At 36.6% G+C, this 22,822-nt stretch overlaps 1 protein-coding gene across 1 annotated transcript in view; it reads left to right on the top strand.

The window, feature by feature from the left end:
* Positions 1-22,822, top strand: part of LOC150104706 (fat-like cadherin-related tumor suppressor homolog) — a 573,066-nt gene that overhangs the window by 534,741 nt on the left and 15,503 nt on the right. The window contains exon 28 of the mRNA XM_090395611.1: positions 20,044-20,103. Coding sequence (XP_090251737.1) covers positions 20,044-20,103 — 60 coding nt within the window. The remainder of the gene's footprint in view (positions 1-20,043; positions 20,104-22,822) is intronic.

The following is a 22,822-nucleotide window of genomic DNA, read 5'->3' as shown; positions in this document are numbered from 1 at the left end:
GACAGGTGACTAGTAGTGTATTCACAGGGCTCAGGTACCTGGTCCTCTTTTGCTTAATTTTACATCAGTGATATAGAGAATGATTTCAGGCAAGATTAGGAAGAGTGATAGTGAAGTTGATGTACAGATCTTACAGAATGACTTACATAGACTGACAGTATAGACAAAGTTATTATGGCTGCTTGTTTAATGAGGCCAGGTGTAAGGTGATGCACTTTGGGAAACAGAGATCATAAATTGTGTACTATACTGATGGAACTGATTTTGAAAACTAGCTAAACAAAAGTAATGGGAAGACTAATTAAAATATAGAAAATAAATATCACAGGATGATGTCAAAATATTCTGGAGGCTTGAATTCAGGAAAATATTCAGGAAAAAGAATTAAAGATGATACAGTGACATGAAAAACTTATGAGGGAGATACTCTAGATATCTGGAGTAATTGCTGTAAGATTCTAAATGAAATAAGCAGTGACAGCATGTTTGTAGAAAATATTCAAGTGGAATTCCTGAAAACCTGAAATTTGGTATTGCAGCTGGAGTAAATGATATTTGATAAGTGCTCAAAATGTGTGAGATAAAAGCTTTACAGTGGCTACACACAGCAGAGCTCAGAAGGACTTGTAAGCTTCCTATAATAGTACAAAATGTTGAACAATCACATGTGTAACCTAAGAGCAACAGCTCATCCAAGTTACGATATGCATAAAGTTACAAAAATTTATGCAATGCATTTTCATTATTATATACACATGTACATTCATATAATATACTTATTATAATATAATTACATAATAAAATCACAGGAGACATGCTAATATGTACAGAGAAAGTTGCATAACATTTAATTAGGAACAAAATAAAACAAAGTAGTTAAATAGCATTTAAATTTTTACGTTTTACATCCACTGAAATTTGAGTAGAAGTCTCAAAGCACTCATCTATAAAAAAAATAAAACAATGAAAATTATAGAGGAATTTCCCTACTCAGTTCCTGGTAAATTTATGTCAACATACTTGAGAGAAGGCTAAGAATAATCTTGTTAGGGCAACTTGGAGAACCAGCATGCTGGGTGACAAAATTGGTGGTTGGATGGTTGTCAGAGTCAGATTTTCACTTTAAGACAAATAGTTGAGAAATTATGGGAATGTAAAAAAGATCTGCATTTAAGTTTTGTAGATCTCAAAAAGGCATATGACAACGTGCCAACAGAAAAGCTTTCAAAAAATTACAATTATATACTGGATATTATAGTGAACAACACAGTATCTATGTTCTATCTTTAACACATATATCTGCTCTTCCCCTCCCATAGAGATATAATTAATATTCCTAGAATCCTAGAGGGAGTCAAATATGACAATGTTTTGGATACTTTTCCCGATAAAGAAGAAATGATGGACACTGGCCATCCACAAATGCTCAAAATATAAAAAATTACTATTACTATTATTTGACACCTCCAGGAACTCCAAAGACTCATTGAGGGAGGGCACCTACTCAACTCTCTGTCTCCATCACTCAACCTCATCATCTACACCAAAGTCATATACTGTCCACTACCATCACTATCCAAATCCACTATCTAAATCCAAGACTAATGGGGAAAAAAAAAAACTCTTTACATAGGAAACCATGATACCCAAAACAAAATAATGAAAATATTCCTACAATGGAATTGTAATGGATTTTGACAAAACATCAATATCAACACTCTTGCAGAATATATGCCAGCATGCTTCTATCTACAGGAAACATACCTGAAGCTCAGTGATGACCTGGCATTACAAAATCTAACTATAATTCGTAAGGTCATAAGGACAGGGGATGGGCCTGCCCACAGAGAAGTCACCATCCTAGTGGGCACCCATACCCCATTCCAGCAAGTCCCACTTAATACCAACATAGATTCAGCTGCCGTGCAACTCTCATACTGAACTTCCATACGTGCAACTGTGATATTGCAGTTACCATCCCCCCTTACATTTAATGGGGGATTTAAACAAACACAACACTATGGGGTAGTGCCCGAACAAACATCAGATGAAGAGTAGTTGTGGAATATATGTTCTACAATAACAGTCTCTCTCTCTCTCTCTCTCTTGAACACCAGAAGCAACACTGGCATAGCTTTCTATTTGTTCTTCCCATTGTTGAAGTGGGAAACAGAAGACAGCTTGTATGGGAGTAATCATTATCCCATAATATTAACCTTTTTACATGGACAACCATATACTAAATCATTAATATCACAATGGAAAATTGAGCAAGCCAAATAGTCCACCTAATTTACTTTAGCAGAATTTAATTCTACAACAGTCCAATCAGTAATATAGTGACAGAGTGTATTGCACAAGTTGCAACAACTGAAATTCTAAAAAACATCTAATTGGCTTCCAGATTTCCCTAAGCCATGGTGAAATGATAATCGCACAACAGTCAGGATAGCTCAAAAGAAAGCATGGAGTATCTTCCACAGATACCCCCCCCCACACACACACACATACACACAAACCTCATTGCTTTCAAACATGCTCAAGCAAGACACATCTGTTGTCAGAGCCAGAAGGAATTCAGGATCCAGTATGCATCTTCTATAACAAGATCAACCAACAGCAAAGAAATATATGGGAAAAAATTCAGAAAATGAAAGAAAGATACACCACCTACTAGCTCTTTCCTTTGAACATAATGGATGTCATCCCAACTATCTCATTGAGTGTTGGGATGGCAGTTTTAGCAAATATCTCAGGAGAGATATTTGCTAAAACATCAGCAGTATCTTCTTATAATTGCAAAGAGAAAAACAACAATTTCTGTTTTCTTGAAATGATACTGAAGAATATAGCAGACCATCTGGTAAAACAGTCATGGAATCTCTGCTGCACCTTTTTTTCAACAAATTTTGTGAAAATGGGTTTTCTTGATACCAGACAAAAGGCTATTATTACTTTCTGAAGCGAGGCAAGGATCCAAAAATCCCATAATAAACTATTGTTCAATTGCTCTGACCAGCTGCGTATGCAAGATTCTGAAAAACATCATTAACTGTCATCTTTATGATTTCTAAAGAGAAACAACTTTTTTTTCTTTCTTTTTTTTTTTTTTCTTTTTTTTTTTTCTTTTTTTTTTTTTTTTTTGCCAGAACACAATCTGGCTTCTGCAAATGCATTCTACAACTGATCATCTAGTCTGGCTAGAAACATCCATTAGAGATACCTTCCTAAAATGTGAGCACTTAGTATTGGTTCTCTTTGATATGAAAAACTCATACAACACTGCTTGGAGATTTGAAATATTGAAAGACCTACACAGTTTTAGTCTCAGAAGAATCTTCCTCTTTTTATCTAACTGAATCTTCCAAGTTTGAGTAGGAACTGCTCTCTCTTCTGACTATATACTAAAGAGGAGGAGTCCTACAAGGTTGAGTTTTAAGTGTCACACTTTATGCAATCAGTATCAACCTGACAACAGAGCAACTACCTGCAACAGTAAGTAAATGCCCTCTATGTGGATGACTTCACCATCTTCTGTCATTCATGTAATATGAGGGTCAGAACAAGACAGCTGCAGCAAGCCAGTGACTATCTCCTAAAATGGGTGCATGCAAATGGGTTCATATTTTCACAGCAAAGACAATTTGTATGAGCTTTTGCTATAGACAAGGTCTTCATCCTGATCCAGAACTCCAACTGGAACAAATATTAATCCCAGTTGCACTAGAAGCCAAGTTCTTGGGATTCTATTTGATACCAAACTTAGTTTTCTCTCTCACATACATCAGTTCCGAGACAGGTGCTGCAAAGCAATGAATATTCTATGCACCATATCTTCTGCCTTTTGGGGTGCTACCATACATTGTTTTCTTTGTTTGTATAGGGCATTGATAAGATCAAAACTTGATTATGGGTCCCAAGTCTCAAAGAAAAGAACCCTGCGATGGCTAGTCCCTATTCACCATCAAGCCATCAGAATTGAAACTTGAGCATTTCATGTTACAATTCTGATGGCTTACAACTTACAGCTGAGCGTTATGTCATCAGGCTTGCACTAAAATACATCCGGTTGTATTACTGCCAAGAAATGAAATTAAAATACCTCCCAGACTATCCCATGTGGCCCACTATTTTTTGTGTGGAGAATTTGTACAACACTCAAAAGACTGCTATAAGACCTTCTGGTTTGTGGACAAAAGCTCTAGAGATTGCAGTAGACAGTATAGCCTAAATGACACCAAACACACTTCCACCATGGCACTCTATATATACCATTCAGTAGCTTTTCTTTCACTGAAATTTTCCATCACTCCTGTTGTTTACCAGCAACTCTTCGAAGCTCATAGAATTGAATATTCTAATTTTGTGCTTGTCTATACAGATGGTTCAAAATTGAAGGACCTAGTAAGATCTCACATCATTCCAGACACTATTTAAATGAAGGGGGATATTAAATCCCACATGATTTCAAAGCCGAATAAGAAACTCAAAGATCGGAATCAAAGAGTTTCATGCCGAATATAGTAAACTATATAAGTATTTAAGTAATAAGTTATTTAAGTAATTCCAGACACCATTATATCTGCACAAATCCCACTGTAACAACTTACAGCTGAGCATTATGTGCTAGAGCTTGCACTAAAATACATCCAGTTGCATTACTGCCAAACGTGTATAATATATTCAGACTCAAAGTTCTCTTCAGGCAAAAAAATGTCTAGAGCTAGAAATATCCATTGTTCTCTCAAATCCAACACCTCCTCTCTCAGTTATGAAAGCTACACTTAGTTATATGATGTTGACATTAAGGGAAACAAGGGTGCAGATACTGCAGCTAGGTCAGCTCATTTCTCAAACTTCCACAACCTGCCTATACCACACACAAATTACCAGCAGATTATCAAAAAAAAAGACTTTTATCCTAGTGGCAGCCAACTTGGAATAGAAAGAGACTAATCATAAGCTCTACCAAATTAAGCCTGAAATTAAATTATGGCAGTCTAATCTGTGGAGGATTCAAAAAGAGGAAGAAGTTTTTATTACTCAGCTCCACATAGATCATATTTATCTTACACAACACATTCCTTATTGATAGGTGATGACATAAATGGATTTTGTGATGCCATACTATCCATGATATTTTAATTGACCACACTCATTTTGCCAATGAGCACATCCATTATATTCGTCACTTTTATAATCTGTCTGATCCTTGTACATTCAAGCAGCTTCAGGAATTATAAATTATATATTTATTAGTTTAACTATTGCATATATTATTTTAAAAACTTGGTTTTATGAATTTTAATGCTTTTATTTATACTTCCTTTTATATCTTTTTTATACCCATATCTTACATTTGTTTTTCTACACTGATTTATGCTTGTTTATATGTCCTTGCACCATTAAACCAAAAATCAATCAAGTGTGATGAATTGGGGGGGAAGACACTAATGGTTTCGAGAGCATATGGTGTGTGGTGAAGGTAGGCAGGACAGCAGGATATTTAGTGGAATGTTGGTATAAACCAAGGAACACAACTGTCTAAACATTTCCTGAGCAGGAAATGTTTAGTCAGTTGAGTTTGGCAGGTGCAAGTGATCATCATGGAGATTTTAACTACAGCAGTATAAATTGGGAAGAGAAAACGACATGTAATAGTCAGGGAATGGAATTCTTGAGGGATATCTTAGGCAACATGTAACAGAAAGGACACAAGGATCGAGAGTTTTGGATTTGGTCATAGCACTGGAGAATCTGATTGTAACTGACATGACATGACATCTCTGCTCCCCCATTTGGAGAGTAACCCTATATATACAGGGTGTTCGGGATAAATTTGACAGTTTCGTAAGGAAAAAGAAAATCTTCTTTGTATCTATTAAATTTAATGAATTGACAAAAAAACATTACAGGCAGAGTTAATTACAATACTATCAACAAGATTTACTCAAAATAACCACCATTAGCATTGATCACAGCTTCAATTCTGCTTCGGAACCTCGAACAAGCTGATGCTACAGTCTCCCTGGGAAGGGCCGCAAAAACTGTTTTAATTTTATCCATTAACTGGGCTTTTGTATTACTGGAAGTGCGATTGGTGTCTTTTTCAACTGCGCCCCATACAAAATAATCCATGGGGTTAAGGTCTGGGGAGTTTGGAGGCCAAACATTTGGACTGGTGAAGTCGTAGAAATTTTCAGACAACCATTTTTGACTTTTCCCAGAGGTGTGGCAAGGTGCCGAATCCTGCTGCCATACATACGGCCTACCATTGGCTACCCTTGTTATCCAGGGCTTGACTACAGTTAGCAACTCCACGAACAAAGCCCGAATTCCAATGCCAGGGTTCTTCAACACCTGTTCCTGCAGATTTGCGAGGAATTCTGCTGTACGAACGCAATCAGATCGTCTGCTAGGGATCTTTCTTCTTGCTACATCCTCGTAGTCACCATTGCAAGTCTCTAGTTCATGCCTGATTGTTTTTACTGTATTCAGGGAGCATTGGGCAGCAGTCGTAATATCCTTATTTTGATGGCGGGCACGAATCATCATGATACAAGTTATTCTCTTCCATGATTCAGGTGGGTTCCAGCTATCCATCCTTTCTGACATCTTGTATATGAATGAAGAAGGGTCCAAACTTTTAAATGAAGAGAAGTGTGTGTTAATACATGTAACTTACGGAAAAATATAATTAATTATAAATATGTCAAATTTATCCCGAACACCCTGTATATATATATATATTTTTTTTTTTAAATAACGAAACCTGTGGTGCGTTCATAATTAGAAGAAACATGTATAAACCACAGTGAAAATTATTTAATTGTAAATATTTCATCCTAAGTATCTTAGGACATCATCAGTACAGTATTTAAACAAAAATTAGGAATAACATACAGATCTCATGAAAACGTGCATAACGTGCTAAAGTAGTACAAAAAAAAAAAAAAAAAAAAAAACGTTAATTATTTAACACAGTTTTGTATGATAATTTCCCATACTTTAGGAATAGTAAGAACGTCGTTGCGGTTTAGGTTTGGTCTGTGTAGTAGGGCTTTAGAACTTTCTTTGTATAAACGTTCATGTTTAAATAAAGATCTATGTAAAAGTTTAGCCTTTTCCCAATCGATCCTATGGTTTGGATTTTCAATTCCGTGTTGAGAGAGGCCAGATTTCTGCGGTTTAAGAAGACGAATGTGGTCTTGATGTTCCGAGATGCGTTTCTGAACAGACCTACCTGTCTGTCCAAAGTAAGATAATTTGCATGAGTATGGAATCTCATAAACACCAGGTAACATCAAGGGTGAGAATTTGTCCTTAGGAGAAGGTAATAAGTTGTAAATTTGGTTGATAGGTTTGTAAGTAGCAGCAAAATTGTATTTCTTCATAATTTTAGAAAGACGTTCTGAGATGCCTTTAACGTAAGGTATGGGAATCCTATGCACTTCTTCCAGTCTGGTTTGATGTATGCAGAAGTGACTGATGATTTTTTGAGTTGTTTTGGGATTATATCCATTTAGGATGGCTGTATTTTTGATAACTTCTAATTCCTGGTTTAAAGATTCTTCAGAGGAGCAGAATTTGTGTTCTCTGGAAACTAGTGATTTAATAATGCCAGATTTCTGAGATGGATGATGAGCAGAAGAATTGTGAATGTAGCGACCTGAGAATGTAGGCTTGCGAAAGACAGAAGTGGCGATGGAACCGTCTTCTTTTCTTTTGATGTGTAAATCCAAAAAAGAGATACCCTGTGGAGATTCTTTTTCTAACGTAAAGTTGATGCGATGATGAAGAAGGTTAATTTTATCTAGAAACAGTTGTAATTCAGGTTTGGGATGATTCCATACTGCAAATACGTCATCGACATATCTTAGCCAAATTTTTGGTTTGGCTAAGATATGTCGTTGAATTGTTCAAGTTTGTTATTGCATCAGGTTACTTCACCTGGAAAGGTCAAATTTACAAGCAAGAGGAAGGAACAGCAATGGGATCTCCTTTATCACCAAACCTAGCAAATTTGTTTCTAGAACACCTTGAGGAAAATATATTCACTTTTGAACCCAAACCAAAAATTTGGCTAAGATATGTCGATGACGTATTTGCAGTATGGAATCATCCCAAACCTGAATTACAACTGTTTCTAGATAAAATTAACCTTCTTCATCATAGCATCAACTTTACGTTAGAAAAAGAATCTCCACAGGGTATCTCTTTTTTGGATTTACACATCAAAAGAAAAGAAGACGGTTCCATCACCACTTCTGTCTTTCGCAAGCCTACATTCTCAGGTCGCTACATTCACAATTCTTCTGCTCATCATCCATCTCAGAAATCTGGCATTATTAAATCACTAGTTTCCAGAGCACACAAATTCTGCTCCTCTGAAGAATCTTTAACCCAGGAATTAGAAGTTATCAAAAATACAGCCATCCTAAATGGATATAATCCCAAAACAACTCAAAAAATCATCAGTCACTTCTGCATACATCAAACCAGACAGGAAGAAGTGCATAGGATTCCCATACCTTACGTTAAAGGCATCTCAGAACGTCTTTCTAAAATTATGAAGAAATACAATTTTGCCACTACTTACAAACCTATCAACCAAATTTACAACTTATTACCTTCTCCTAAGGACAAATTCTCACCCTTGATGTTACCTGGTGTTTATGAGATTCCATGCTCATGCAAATTATCTTACTTTGGACAGACAGGTAGGTCTGTTCAGAAACGCATCTCGGAACATCAAGACCACATTCTTCTTCTTAAACCGCAGAAATCTGGCCTCACTCAACACGGAATTGAAAATCCAAACCATAGGATCGATTGGGAAAAGGCTAAACTTTTACATAGATCTATATTTAAACATGAACGTTTATACAAAGAAAGTTCTAAAGCCCTACTACACAGACCAGACCTAAACTTCAACGACGTCCTTACTATTCCTAAAGTATGGGAAATTATCATACAAAACTATGTTAAATAATTAATGTTTTTTTTTTTTTTTTTTTTTTTTTTTTTGTACTACTTTAGCACGTTATGCACATTTTCATGAAATTCTATTGTAATCATGCGCCCTAACTGTATGTTATTCCTAATTTTTGTTTAAATACTGTACTGATGATGTCCTAAGATACTTAGGATGAAATATTTACAATTAAATAATTTTCACTGTGGTTTATACATGTGTTTCTTCTGACCTTATATATACTTTTAACTTGGGAGGTGAATAGATATGCAGAAATATCTAGGAGAAAGAAATTTATGTGAAATTATAAGGCAGGTAATTATTATAATCTTAGAAACCATCTTGGGGAAGTTCTGTGGATGGAAGGGTTGGAAGAGCAATATACGGGAATTAGTGAAGAAATATTTATTAGCAGCAATGGCGAGTCGCATACCTCAAGTGAAGACAGAACACAATTTATTATAAAGTGTATGACAACAATGTTATTATTATTATTACTATTACCCCAAGACTTCATGGAGTCAAAGATTCATCCGGGAGGTCCTTTTATCACACACACACATCTCATCATACCATGTCTTAAACGCACTCAAACTCCTTGCAGACACCACACTAAGGCATTCCAATCATTCACAACTCTGCTCGAAAAAAACCTGCCTCTCGCTCCCCTACTCATACCCTCTTTATACAGTTTTCAGGGATGACCTCTGGTTCTCCCCTGATCTCCCACTATTCTCTGTAGAATTTCTCCACTATTGATCTTATAACAACCCCTTACCAATTTGTAGGTCTCTATCATATCTCCCCCTCCACCAGACTCTGCAAATTACATCTCAATTTTTCATCATACTCAACATTCCAGAAGTCAGAAACTACCTTAGTCAGTCACCTTTGGACCCTTTTCAACATCTCTTCATCCTTCTGAAAACCCGGTGACCAAATCTGGGCACAATAGTCCATGTGTGGCCTAATCAAAGCCTTATACAACGGAACAAGAATCTCTCTACTTCTACACATCAGTGTCCTCTGCATCATTCCCAGAAGCCTTTGTGTTGTCTTCACAATTTTGGCGATGCGTCCCCTAAATTTTAGATCCTTATCCACTATCACCCCCCAGATCTCTTATTTCCTCTACCTCCAACAATATATTCTCACCAAGCATAAATTCTGCATCCCATCTTTGTTTTCCAAATTTTAAAAACTTACATTTTGCAACATCGAACTCGCATCCCCAATCACTCAATTTATTCAAGTCTTCTTGCAAGGCCACAACATCTTCACTACTCTTTATGGTTCGTCCCAACTTTGCATCATCAGCAAACAACTGAATATCTCCATCCAAATCTTTGCCAATATCATTAATATACAAGTTAAATAGTAATGGCCCTAAAACAGACTCCAGAGGCACCCCCCCCCCCACTAGTGACTTTTCTTTTCCTGGATATCACTCCCCCATACACAACTTGTTGTACCTATGAGATAGCCAGTCTCTAATCCAATGCACTAATCTAATATCCAACCCCATCTGCTCTAGTTTGACTGTCAACTTATCATGAGGTACTCTATCAAAAGCTTTTGCGAAATCCAAGTATATTACTGTGTATCCTTCTCCTCTAATATCAAATGGAAACTGCAAATTATTATTATGTTATTATTATTATTATTATTATTATTATTACGTGACACCTCCAGGGAGGCCAAAGACTCATTGAGGGAGACACATGCTCCACAACTCTCTGCCTCCACCACTCAATCCACCAACTACAACTAACCTCAACTTACCAACTTATCAACGTTTTGAATTGATAGTTCTATACTGTTAACCACTCATACAATGTATTCAAGTCCTCCTGTAAGGCCATAATGTCTGCTTGAATTCCTAATCATTCTCAACAGTTTCGCATCATTTGCAAATAGTCGTATATCACTGACCAGTTTAATCTATCCCAATATTAATATACAGATTAAATAACAATAGTCCCAAAACTGATCCTTGTAGCATCACTAGTGACTTTCCTCTTTCAAAATAGCGCCCCCCCATGCACACAACTTGCTAATATCTATCCATTCACCTATCCAACTCATTAATCTATCATCTAATCACATCTGCTTCAGTTTGGTTACCAACTTGTGGTGTGACAATCTATCAAAAGCCTTTGCAAAATCGAAGTATACCACTGTATATGCATCTCCCCTTCCCCAATACATTCAGCACTTTGTTATAGTATATAAACTAGTCGGTAAAACACAACCCCTTTTTAACAAACCATTGCTGACCAGTACACAGAATAATGGAGTCATCAACCCACTTTTATATCTTAGCACTCACCAACACCTTAGTACAACTCCAGATAAACAGTTTGGTCTGTAATTTGTGTCATAGCATTATCACCTTTGTGAAGTGGAACAGTTTTACCTTCCTCCCTTTCACTCCTTTTTGGACTTGTGCTGTTGCAAGTCTTGTTAAACAAGAAGGGCAAGGCCAATACTAACTACTTTGAACATAGCCATTCAAATATCACCATGTGTCTGGAGATTAATTCCCTCAAGACACATGGTGATATATCTCATCAAGTCCTACTGCATTATTGACATCTAGTTTGCTTAACTCCTCATATATCTCTTGCTCACTCACCAAATACTTTTGATATCACATTGAGGATGAAACATCCTGATGAACTGCTCACTAAATACTTCACCCATGACCCCTGCAGGAGTTATCAATCTACCACTTTCATTCATTAATATCATCATGCCGTAATCTTTTTCTTTATACTTGCCACATATTGAAAAAATTTTCTTGAGCTTCTGATTTCACACTTAGGATGAAATACCCTGATGAACTGCTTCTTACTGATCGCCTCAACAATGTCCTGTGCAGCAGTCACCAATCTCGCACTTTCATCCATCAACAGTATCTGAACCAAAATCATTCTTCCTTCTACTTACCACACACAAAAAAAACAAAAAAACTTATGGTTTTTTTTCTTGGCTTGATTTGTTAATTTCTGCTCAGACTGCGCTTTTGTTTTCTTTACCAACAACTGATTCACTCTTGTGGTCTGCTCTTTATACTCTTCATGCAACTGATTATTACTATTATTCATCTTGTGCTGCCTCCAAAGTACTTCTTCCAGATTTCATGCTTAAATGAAGGAGTTTTGGAGGAAGTATATGGAAAGGGGAGCGAATGCATGAACAGCTTAAGGATTCAGACTAGAAAGTGACTAACATAAAAAGAAATGTAAAACTTGAATTCGAGAAGAGATTAGCTTAAGATCCAAGGAAAATATACAGGAATTTTTTTCATTATTTGACCAGTAGGAGGAGAAATGATTGTGGAAGAATGACAATGTCAGACAAAAATGGGAGTAGAGTAGAATCTGATGCAGAAGACATAATACAGTTCTTTAATGATTACTTTATTCAGGTACTTCATCCTGGAAATGTAAGTTTCGTTCCTAGAGGGATGGAGAGAATTCAAGGTTTCTAGGTGCATGGGGACAATTTTCAGATACTAAGTACTCTAGATGTCAATAAAGCAGTGGGACTGGATAGGATTTCACCACATGTTTTGAGAGAATGTACTAAAGAACTGACAGTTCCACTGACTCAGTTTTTCAATGATTGTCTAGCAATGGGAAAGGTGCCCAACAATTGGGCACCTTTCCCATTGCTAGACAATTGAGTTGACAAGATTAATGCTATCTATGAGTGTCAGCATGGATTTCTTAAAGAGGCACTCTTTTTTTTAGCATTCTGATTGCCCATGTATAATAAAGTAACAAGAGCAGTTGATGAGAGAAAACCATATACTGCCTTTTTTTATTTTTATTTTACAAAAGCATTTAACAGGGTGCCACATGATAAACTGATATTTAAGGTATAGCGCAGTGAATTATTATTATTATTATTATTATTACCCAAGACCTCATGGAATCAAAGACTCATCTGGGAGGTCCTTTCATCACACACACCTCATCATACCGTGTCTTAAACACACTCAAACTCCTCGCAGACACTGCACTCTCAGGCAAGGTATTCTAATCATTCACAACTCTGCACGAAAAAAACCTTCCCCTCACTCCCCAACTCACACCCTCTTTATACAATTTCCAGGGATGACCTCTGGTTCTCTCCCGATCTCCCACTATTTTCTGTATAACTTCTCCAGCATTGATCCTATAACAACCCCTTACCAACTTGTAGGTCTCTATCATATCTCCCCTCTTCTTTCTGTCCATCAGACTCTGCATATTACATCTTCTCAATCTTTTCTCATACTCGACGTTCCAGAGGTCAGAAACTACCTTAGTCAGTCGCCTCTGGACCATCTCTAACATCTCTTCATCCTTCTGAAAACTAGGTGACCAGATCTGGGCACAATAGTCATTTGTGGCCTAATCAAAGCTTTATGCAGTAGAACAGGGGTTCTTAACCGGTGTTCCCCGTAACACTTGTGTTCCGCGAACTGGTTACAAGTGTTCCGCTGGTGAAAGATGTCATATAACATAGTTAGTGTAATTGGCTACTCTGAATAAAAAATGGCGAGGGAATTATCTCCGTTATAACAGAACAATTAACAATATTGGAAGAAACGATTTCAAGTTACTTTCCTTCCTTAAATACACAAAATTATGACTGAATACGAAACGCATTTGGCATAGTTAATACATAGAGTTGTGAATTTTCGTTACAAGAAGAAGAACAATTAGTTATCTTGTCAACGGATCGTACTCTAAAAATGAAATTCTCTGAAATAAATCTTGCTAAATTTTGTATTTTTGTCCAAGCCAAATATCTAGCTCTCTCCACAAGAGCACTGAAAATTTTGTTACAGTTTTCAACATCATATTTGTGTGAGCTCGGATTCTCAGTGTTAACCAATATAAAAACTAAAAAGTGCAAAAGACCTTATATTGCTGGAATCTGCAAATGCCGACAAGCTCAAGTATCGCATTAAAATAAGTTCCATTTTTATAAAAAGCAAGTCAATGAATATTTTTATTGCTAGCTTATGACTCTAATGCTTTTGATGTTCCCCAAATTTTTCTTATAATCAAAAGTGTTCCATGACTTCAAAAAGGTTAAGAACCACTGCAACAGAACAAGAATCTCCCTACTTCTACAAGTCAGTATCCTTCGCATCATTCCCAGAAGCCTTTGTGTTCGCTTCACAATTTTGGCTATGTGGACCATAAATTTCATATCCTTATCCACTATCACCCCCAGATCTCTTATTTCCTCCACCTCTGACAATATATTCTCACCAAGCATAAATTCTGCATCCCATCTTTGTTTTCCAAATTTTAAAACCTTACATTTTGCAATATTGAACTCACATCCCCATTTGCTTGCCCAATCACTCAATTTATTCAAGTCTCCTTGTAAGGCCAAAACATCTTCTCTACTCTTCATGGTTCATCCCAACTTTGCATCATCTGCAAATAACTGAATATCTCCATCCAAATCTTCACCAATATCATTAATATATAAATTAAACATACCCATGAGGCCCTAAAACAGACTCTTGAGGCACTCCACTGTGACTTTCCTTTTCCTGGATATCGCTCCTCCATACACAACTTGTTGATACCTATCAGATATCCAGTCTCCAATCCAATGCACTAATCAATATCCAACCCCATCTGCTCTAGTTTGACTGTCAACATATCATGAGGTACTCTATCAAAAGCCTTTGCGAAAATCCAAGTATATTACTGTGTATCCTTTCCCTCTGTCCAAGGAAGCAGTCACTTTATTGTAATAAGTAAGTAGATTACTAAAACATGACCTCCCTTTAGCAAATCCATGCTGTCCATCAAAGATAATACCATACCTGTCAACCCAATTCTGGATCCTAGTTCTCACAAGCTTCTCCAACAACTTAACCACAACACCTGACACAAAAATAAGCCTATAGTTTGATGCTTGAGTTCGATAACCTCTCTTGTGAAGTGCACAATCTTGCCCTCCTTAGGAACTTGACCAAGTGCAAGACTTGTATTAAAGAAATATGTGAAGTAAGGTGTCAACTCCCTGGCACATTCCTTCAGAATACACGGTGATATATTATCAAGTCCCACAGCCTTATTTACATCTAGTTTACTCAACTCCCCAAACACCTCTTGCTCACTTACAGTCAGTCTCTCCTCCCCATCATCAACTACTCTCAATCTCTCCGTGAAGTCACATTCACAAGATTGAAAGATCTTTATGAACTGCTCATTAAGTATCTCCAGCAGACATTCTGCAACAGCTGTCTTTATACCATTTTCTCCAATCAATTGTCATCCTTCCATAATCATTCTTTCTTTTGCTGGCTACATATCGAAAGAACTCCCTAGGATTCTTTTTGGCTTCATTAGCTAACTGCTGTTCATACCTCTCTTTAGCTACTCTCACCAACCAAGTCACCCTCCTTGCCTGGTCTTTGTAGACCTCATGGAATTGGTTATTTCCACTTCTCTTATGCTGCCTCCACAATGCCCTTTTTCTCTGTATCGCATGCTTAATCTCTTTATTCATCCATCTCACACCTACCTTATTTAACCTTCTCACCCTTGGAATACATTTAGACATTGCATCTAGTAGATGCAATGTCTAAATATATTTGAAAATTCCCCAAGCTGTATTGATCTCTTTTCCAGCTAACACTCCTTATTCCATGCTACACCTGCAAGCTGTCTCCTGAGCTCTTCATAATCACCCCCCTCCCCTTGTAGTTCCACATATACCTTTTTCTCACAGAGGTCCTCAACACTGCTGGCAACCACAAAGGTAATCACCTCATGGTCACTCTCACCAATTGGTGGATGATTTAACACCTCATTTATAATTACATTCTCTGATGAGATGACCAAATCCAAGACCCCTCAATCCTCGCGTGCCCTCTATTACATACTGTCTGAGGTAGTTATCCCTTAAAAACTCAAGAAACTCATTTTCTTTACTTCCAGTTGCTATCTCATCATTCCAGTCTATATTGCCATAATTCAAATTGTCCATAATGATCACCCTTTTCTTATTTGCTTGGCTAATCTGATGATAGATTTCATTATCACCACCAGGGCTTTTTTTTCAGCTGGAACGGTCCGTAAAAGTTTATCAGAAAGCTTTCCGGCTGAAAAAAAGCCATGATCACCACCATCCACATTACCTGGTCTATAACAACATCCAACCAAGTATTTGATTCCATTCACCTCTATCTCACACCATACTGCCTCAAAACCACTGCCACTATTTCCCTCTTGCATCTCTACTTTGTATGGACAAACTCTTTCTCTATCATGAATAGCACTCCCCCTCCCTTTTTAGCCCCTTCTATCCTCACGAAACACATCATACTCTTCCATCTCTATTCCTGTCAGGATGTTATCCTCTTCCAACCATATCTCACTTATTTCAACAATCTTTGGGTGAACAGATGCAATTAGTGCAACAATTTCATCTGCCTTGTTTCTTATACTTCTAGTATTTGTAGACAAACACAACAGCTCATTTCTGGATCTACAGTTATTTCTACCGATACCACTCACTCAATGTGATTTCTCCATGCTCGACTGGGGCCATTTCCCTTTCTGCTTATTCATTTTATAACCCTTTTCAATTCCAACTGTTTCCTCGTGATCCCAGGTAGTTACATTAGATTGATATTTATCAGATAGCCAATCACCAAAGAGTGATGTATGAGGGAGTGGCATCAATAAAGTAGAATGTTACAAGTGAGGTTTCACAGGCCTCAGTACCAATTATCTGCATTGTTTAACATGTGTATAAATGACATTGTCACTGGAGTGCAGTAGGATATTCAGTTAGTTGCTGATAATGTGAAGTTGGAAAGGGTTATTAGTGATAGTGCAGGTGTTGGAGACCTTCAAGAGGATTTGAATAAGCTGGACAGATACGCACATGAATGGGGATGTTAGTTGAATTCAGCTAAATGTAAGGTCTTGAAGTTTCGCATCCATCGATGGGAGCTGCATGCTCTGTAGGTTGAACTGTACTAGAAGAAGTGAAGGACGTGAAGGACTTTAGGGTGATGATTGTTAGAAACTTGAAGTTTATGAGACATGTTGCAAAGATGGTGAAGGTAACCCAGAGTATTGCTGCAATACTGAGAAGGATACTGACCAAAGATAGAAGAGTAGTGATTCCATTGTATGGAATCACTACTCCTGATCAGACCAAATCTGGATTATTGTGCTAGGTTTGATCACTGTGATTTGAAGAAGATAAATTAACCTTGGAGAAGGTGCAGAGGTGGATATCAAAAATCATATCAGAACTGTACAGTAGAAAGTATTTTACCTTGGGTATAATAAATGTTAAGAATACCAAGTAATTTTAAACCTGGTTTTACTCCATTTCCCAAGTAAGCAAACAGACAAAAGTCAAGTTTGTGCCTGCAAGTCTAGCTGATCCTACAGGTAGTGCAAGACCAGGCAACTCGTGGTAAAGGTGGCATAAGCTCTGATCACTAATCTTAATATTTACCCTTAATGATAAAACACATCTCCAAGAAGGGGATGTATGATGTTTTGTATTAAAGGCAAGGGGGCCACTACCCAGACCGGTTTCGACCTTTATTGAGGTCTCATCAGTGGGAGCCAGGCTAGAAATACCAAGATTTAGTAATACAGAGCTTATAAGTATTTTACCAGAACAAGTTACCATAAGGTGTTTTAACCTTATTAAATAAAATCTCAGGAGGAGATAAAAATGTAGAAAGTATTTTACCTTGGGTATAATAAATGTTAAGAATACCAAGTAATTTTAAACCTGGTTTTACTCCAGGTTTAAAATTTGCCTTTAATACAAAACATCATACATCCCCTTCTTGGAGATGTGTTTTGTCGTTAAGGGTAAATATTAAGATTAGTGATCAGAGCTTATGCCACCTTTACCACGAGTTGCCTTGGTCTTGCACTACGCATCACTTGCAGGTGCAAACTTGACTTTTGTCTGTTTGCTTACTTGGGAAATGGAGTAAAACCAGGTTTAAAATTACTTCGTATTCTTAACAGAACTGTACAGTGTTAGTTATGAGGATAGGCTGAAAGCATTTGAACTGCAAAAGTTTGGCAGATGGAGGAGATGCAATATGATTGAGACATTTAAACTGTTGAGAAGGTAGTTACAAGGTTGACACTGGGAATTCTTTCATATGATAGAATAAAGGGAAGAGAAAAGGACAAGGGGTCCATTCCTGGAGGTTATGGAAGTGTTGAGCAAGAGAGTTTGAATTAGCTTTTTGGCATTGCCTGATGGGGAAGTCACACCATGACGAACAGTGAAGAAATTTAAGGAGTGGTGTGATAGACTTCGTGTTGCATTGGTAGGCCTCCCATTAAGAGTCTTGTGATATCATGGTGGTCCTGAATAACAATAGTAATATAATTTCATAGAACTGCTCTTATAGTTAAAAAAAAGATCCATAGATTGATGTAACAAGAATTTTGTTTTTTGTCTATAATGCATACATACTTTTAAGTGCACTCTGCAAAATGCTCAAGCACAATCATTTTGTCCATCCATATGCAAGTTATTCTAAGACTATGGCTGGACAGATTTTTTATGGAAGTACTTAAAATTTTTAGAAATATTTGTTGAGTCACTCCTTCCACCCCTGGAAGGAATTTAATGGTATTTGGGATTTAGGTTGCATGCAAGAAAATGTTCATGCGGATTGCTGGCAAAAAATGTTAACAAAAGAAAAAAATTGTTATAAAATCACATTTAATGAAATTTGGTATTTGTGATCTCTTAAAATTTCTCACATCATTTTGATTGGATCATTTGTAACAGCACAATTAGGCAAAAAATTATCTCTAGAATATGTAAGCCAAAATGAGTAATATGTATATTAAATTTCATTTTGCCACATTCATTTAAAGTTTACAAAAGTGCCATTGCTCAAGTGGAGTTCTTTAAATAACTGTTGCAGATATCATTTCCTAAAAAAAAAAAAAAATATCAAATGGCAAAAAAAATTTCAACTGATATGGTTTGTAAAAGAATTTTATTATAATTTTTATTTATTTATATTTTCACTATAATTGTATGTTATTGGCAAAACATTTGAAATAATAATTCCCCTCTGGACTGGTGAAATGTAATGGGATCTGGGATTAAGGATCACTTTCAGGGTCACTATTAACGATTTCAAATCATTTGAATTGGATCATAAAATAACATGTCTACAGTAGGCTCTGGGTTCAGTTGCTGTGACAATGAACAGTAGAAGAATGTGACCAGGAATGATCTTTTCTATTATTGTCTCCAGTCATTTTTTTTTTAATAGATAGCATATCCCATCTACTAAATTTTTTTTCTTAATCTAAAGAATTATAAATGCAATATGAACTTTGTAATGGAACGATTTAAAAAAAAAAAAGCTGGATGAGACAGTTATTTGTCTTTTATGTGTGGAATAGATTTTTTTTTTTTTTTAGCTAAATGGATATGTGATTTGAATCGGGACTATGGTTAATAAGCACATACGAGCTCGTACATCAAGTAAAAAGTCCTGCAGTTTACCCTGGATTTCTTTTTTTTTTTTTTCATGCAGAAAATGTGACTAGGACATCAAGTTCAAAAAAATACAGCAACAAGCTGTTAGTGATGCGATTTTTTTTTTTTTATTTTGGATTGAATTTTAAGTAAAATCTTTATCAATCTTTATTTTAATGTATTTTTTTTTCTTATTGTGTGTTTATTATCTTATAAATTACAGTTATTACAAACTGTTTATTAGGATGTCTCAGAATTCATGCCAAGACTACAGTTGTTGATATGCACATTAAAATACTTCACACCTCAAGTAAACATGGATGTCACTAAATATGGAAGTTTGTAGGAATATCCATCATGTTAACGTGGGATCTCCTATGTTGTGTTTTTGAATCCTTAGATTGATATATTATTGCTCTTTATACATGATTTTGTTATTATGTTTTAATCCATTTAAACTATAGCATACAAAACTGACATTTGATATGTGGCAATAAACTTCTGAGTTATTATAGATTTAATACAATATCATTGATAACAAACTTTTGCCACCACAGGAAATCTAAGTTACCACTATCCTGTTCCTCCACCTCCTCCTCGTGCAACAGTTGCTTGGGGTAAGCAGGAATGAAAAACTTTTTGAATCACTACTCTTTTCACTGCTTGCCAATGTCCAGTTAGCAATCACAAAATTGCTCTTTTGTCTTTCTTTTCCCTTGAATGCTTCTAACTCCATAATTAATCTTTACTGTTTTCTTGCTATAAAGCAAAGAGAAACTATGCATCCCAGTGTTTTTGTTAGCATGCTTGCTTTTCTCTTTATGTGCCAATTGTATAGATAACAGAAAATTCACGTCTAATGGAAGATTTGAATAATTGCATTTTGAGAGTAACTTTACTTTATGTTTGTCAAGTGCACTTATATGATATATATTTAATAAGAGTAGCACTAACAGTAGAGGTACTAACAAATTATTAAAAATGTAAGAATAATGTAATGTTATGTTTTTTTTTTGTTTTTTTTTGTTGCAGTGGGGGGGGGGATACATTTTGTAAATGAGAACAAAAAAGATTTGTTGAATAGTTAAATTCTGTATTATAAATATGATGAATTTTAGTATTACTAGTTTCAGTGTTACTTTCAGAAAGGACTGCAACTTTATAAACTGAAAAAAAAAAATAGAGCCACAGCATGTAAAAAAGATGACTACAATTCCAAAACATACAATATTTAAACTTGAAAGCTATTATATATAAATCACTTATTATTATTATTAACATTTGATCTTCATGGAGTCAGAGACTCATCGTGGGAGGTACTCACTATTACATACAATGCTCATCCAACCGTGTCTTGAACTGATTCAATGTGTCCACAACATACTCAGGCAATGCATTAAACTCACCAACAACCCTCCATGCAATGAACTTGCTTCTCACTCCTTTGCTCACACCCTTCTTATACAGTTTCCAGCAATGGCCTCTTGTTCTACTCCCTTCTCCTATTCTATGAAAACTCTCTTCCATATCTACCTGATAACAACCCCTGACCAGCTTATATCAGGTTCAAATCTCACCTGAAGGTTTAGGTCTATCTCTGGGCATGGACGCTTGTGATTGTCTTCAAGAAGATGAATTTCATCATCCTGTGCCACTGACCCACTTACTAGAGGCCTGAAATGGCTTGAAGGTGGGTGACTTGGTTGGTACGGGTAGCAAAAGTGAGGTATGAGCAGCAGTTAGCTAATGAAGCCAAAAAGAATCCTAGGGAATTCTTTCGATATATAGCCAGCAAAAAAATAATGATTATGGAATGATGACATTGATTGGAGAAAATGGTATAAGGACAGCTGTTGCGGAAGGTATATAGTGGAGATACTTAATGAGCAGTTCATAAAAGTCACAGTTCTTGTGAATGTGACTTCATGGAGAGATTGAGAGAAGTTGACGATGGCAAGCAGAGACTGACTGTAAGTGAGCAAGAAGTGTTTATGGGGAGTTGAGCAAACTTGATGTTAATAAGGCTGTGGGACTTGATAGTGTATCACCACATATTCTGAAGGAATGTGCCAGGGAGTTGGCATCTGCATTGACATATTTTTTTTTAATATGAGTCTTGAACTGGATGAGGTTCCTAAGGAGTGGTTGTGCCGCTTCATACGGGAGGTGATAGAGCTCATGCATCAAATTATAGGCCTATCTGTGTGTCAGGTGTTGTAGTTAAGTTGTTGGAGAAGCTTGTGCAAACTAGGATCCAGAATTGGGTTCACAACAATGGTATTATCTTGGATGGACAGCATGTATTTGCTAAAGGGAGGTCATATAAAGGAAGCCGTCACCTTACTTATTACAATAAGGTGACGGCTCCCTTGGATAGAGGAGAGGAATACACAATAACATACTTAGATTTCGCAAAGGCTTTTGACAGATTACTGCATGATAAGTTGATAGTCAAACTAGAGTGGATGGGAGTGGATATTAGATTAGTGCATTGGATTGGAAACTGGTTATCTGATAGGTATCAGCAAGTTCTGTATTTGGGAGCAATATCCCGGAAAAGGAAAGTCATTAGTGGTGTACCTCAGGGGTCTGTATTAGGGCCGTTACTCTTTAACTTGTATGTTAATGATATTGGCAAAGATTTGGATGGATATATTCAGTTGTTTGAAGATGAAGCAACTTTGTGGACGAACTATGAAGAGTAGAGAAGATATTGTGGCTTTACAAGAAGACTTAAATAAATTGAGTGATTGTGCATGGGAATGGGGATGCGAGTATAATGTTGCAAAATGTAAGGTTTTAAAATTTGGGAAACAAAGATGGAATGTAGAATTTATGCTTGGTGGGGATATATTGTCAGAGGTGGAGGAAATAAGAGATCTGGGGATGATAGTGGATAAGGATCGGAAATTTAGGGGACACATAGCCAAAATTGTGAAGACAACACAAAGGCTTCTGGGAATGATGCAGAGGACACTAACTTGTAGAAGTAGGGAGTTCCATTGTATAAGGCTTTGATTAGGCCATACATGGACTACTGTGCCTAGATTTGATCATTTGGTTTTCGAAAGGACAAAGAATTGTTGGAAAGGTTGGAAGGTCCAGAAGTGACTGACTGAGGTAGTTTCTAACCTCTGGAATGTCGAGTATGAGGAAAGATTGCGAAGATGCAACCTGCAGACTCTGGTAGACAGGAGGAAGAGGGGAGATGTGATAGAGACCTACAAGTTGGTAAGGGGTTTGTTATAGGATCAATGTTGGAGATTTTATACAGAAAATAGTGGGAGATCAGGGAGAACCAGAGGTCATCCCTGGAAACTGTATAAAGAGGATGTT

The sequence above is a fragment of the Typopeltis vanoorti genome, chromosome 7 (genome assembly GCF_054136105.1).
Source record: "Typopeltis vanoorti isolate ZY-2024b chromosome 7, IOZ_Tvanoo_1.0, whole genome shotgun sequence".
Taxonomy (NCBI): Eukaryota; Metazoa; Arthropoda; class Arachnida; order Uropygi; family Thelyphonidae; genus Typopeltis; species Typopeltis vanoorti.
Note: the sequence above shows the minus strand (reverse complement) of the source record. Positions and strands in the feature narration are given on the sequence as shown.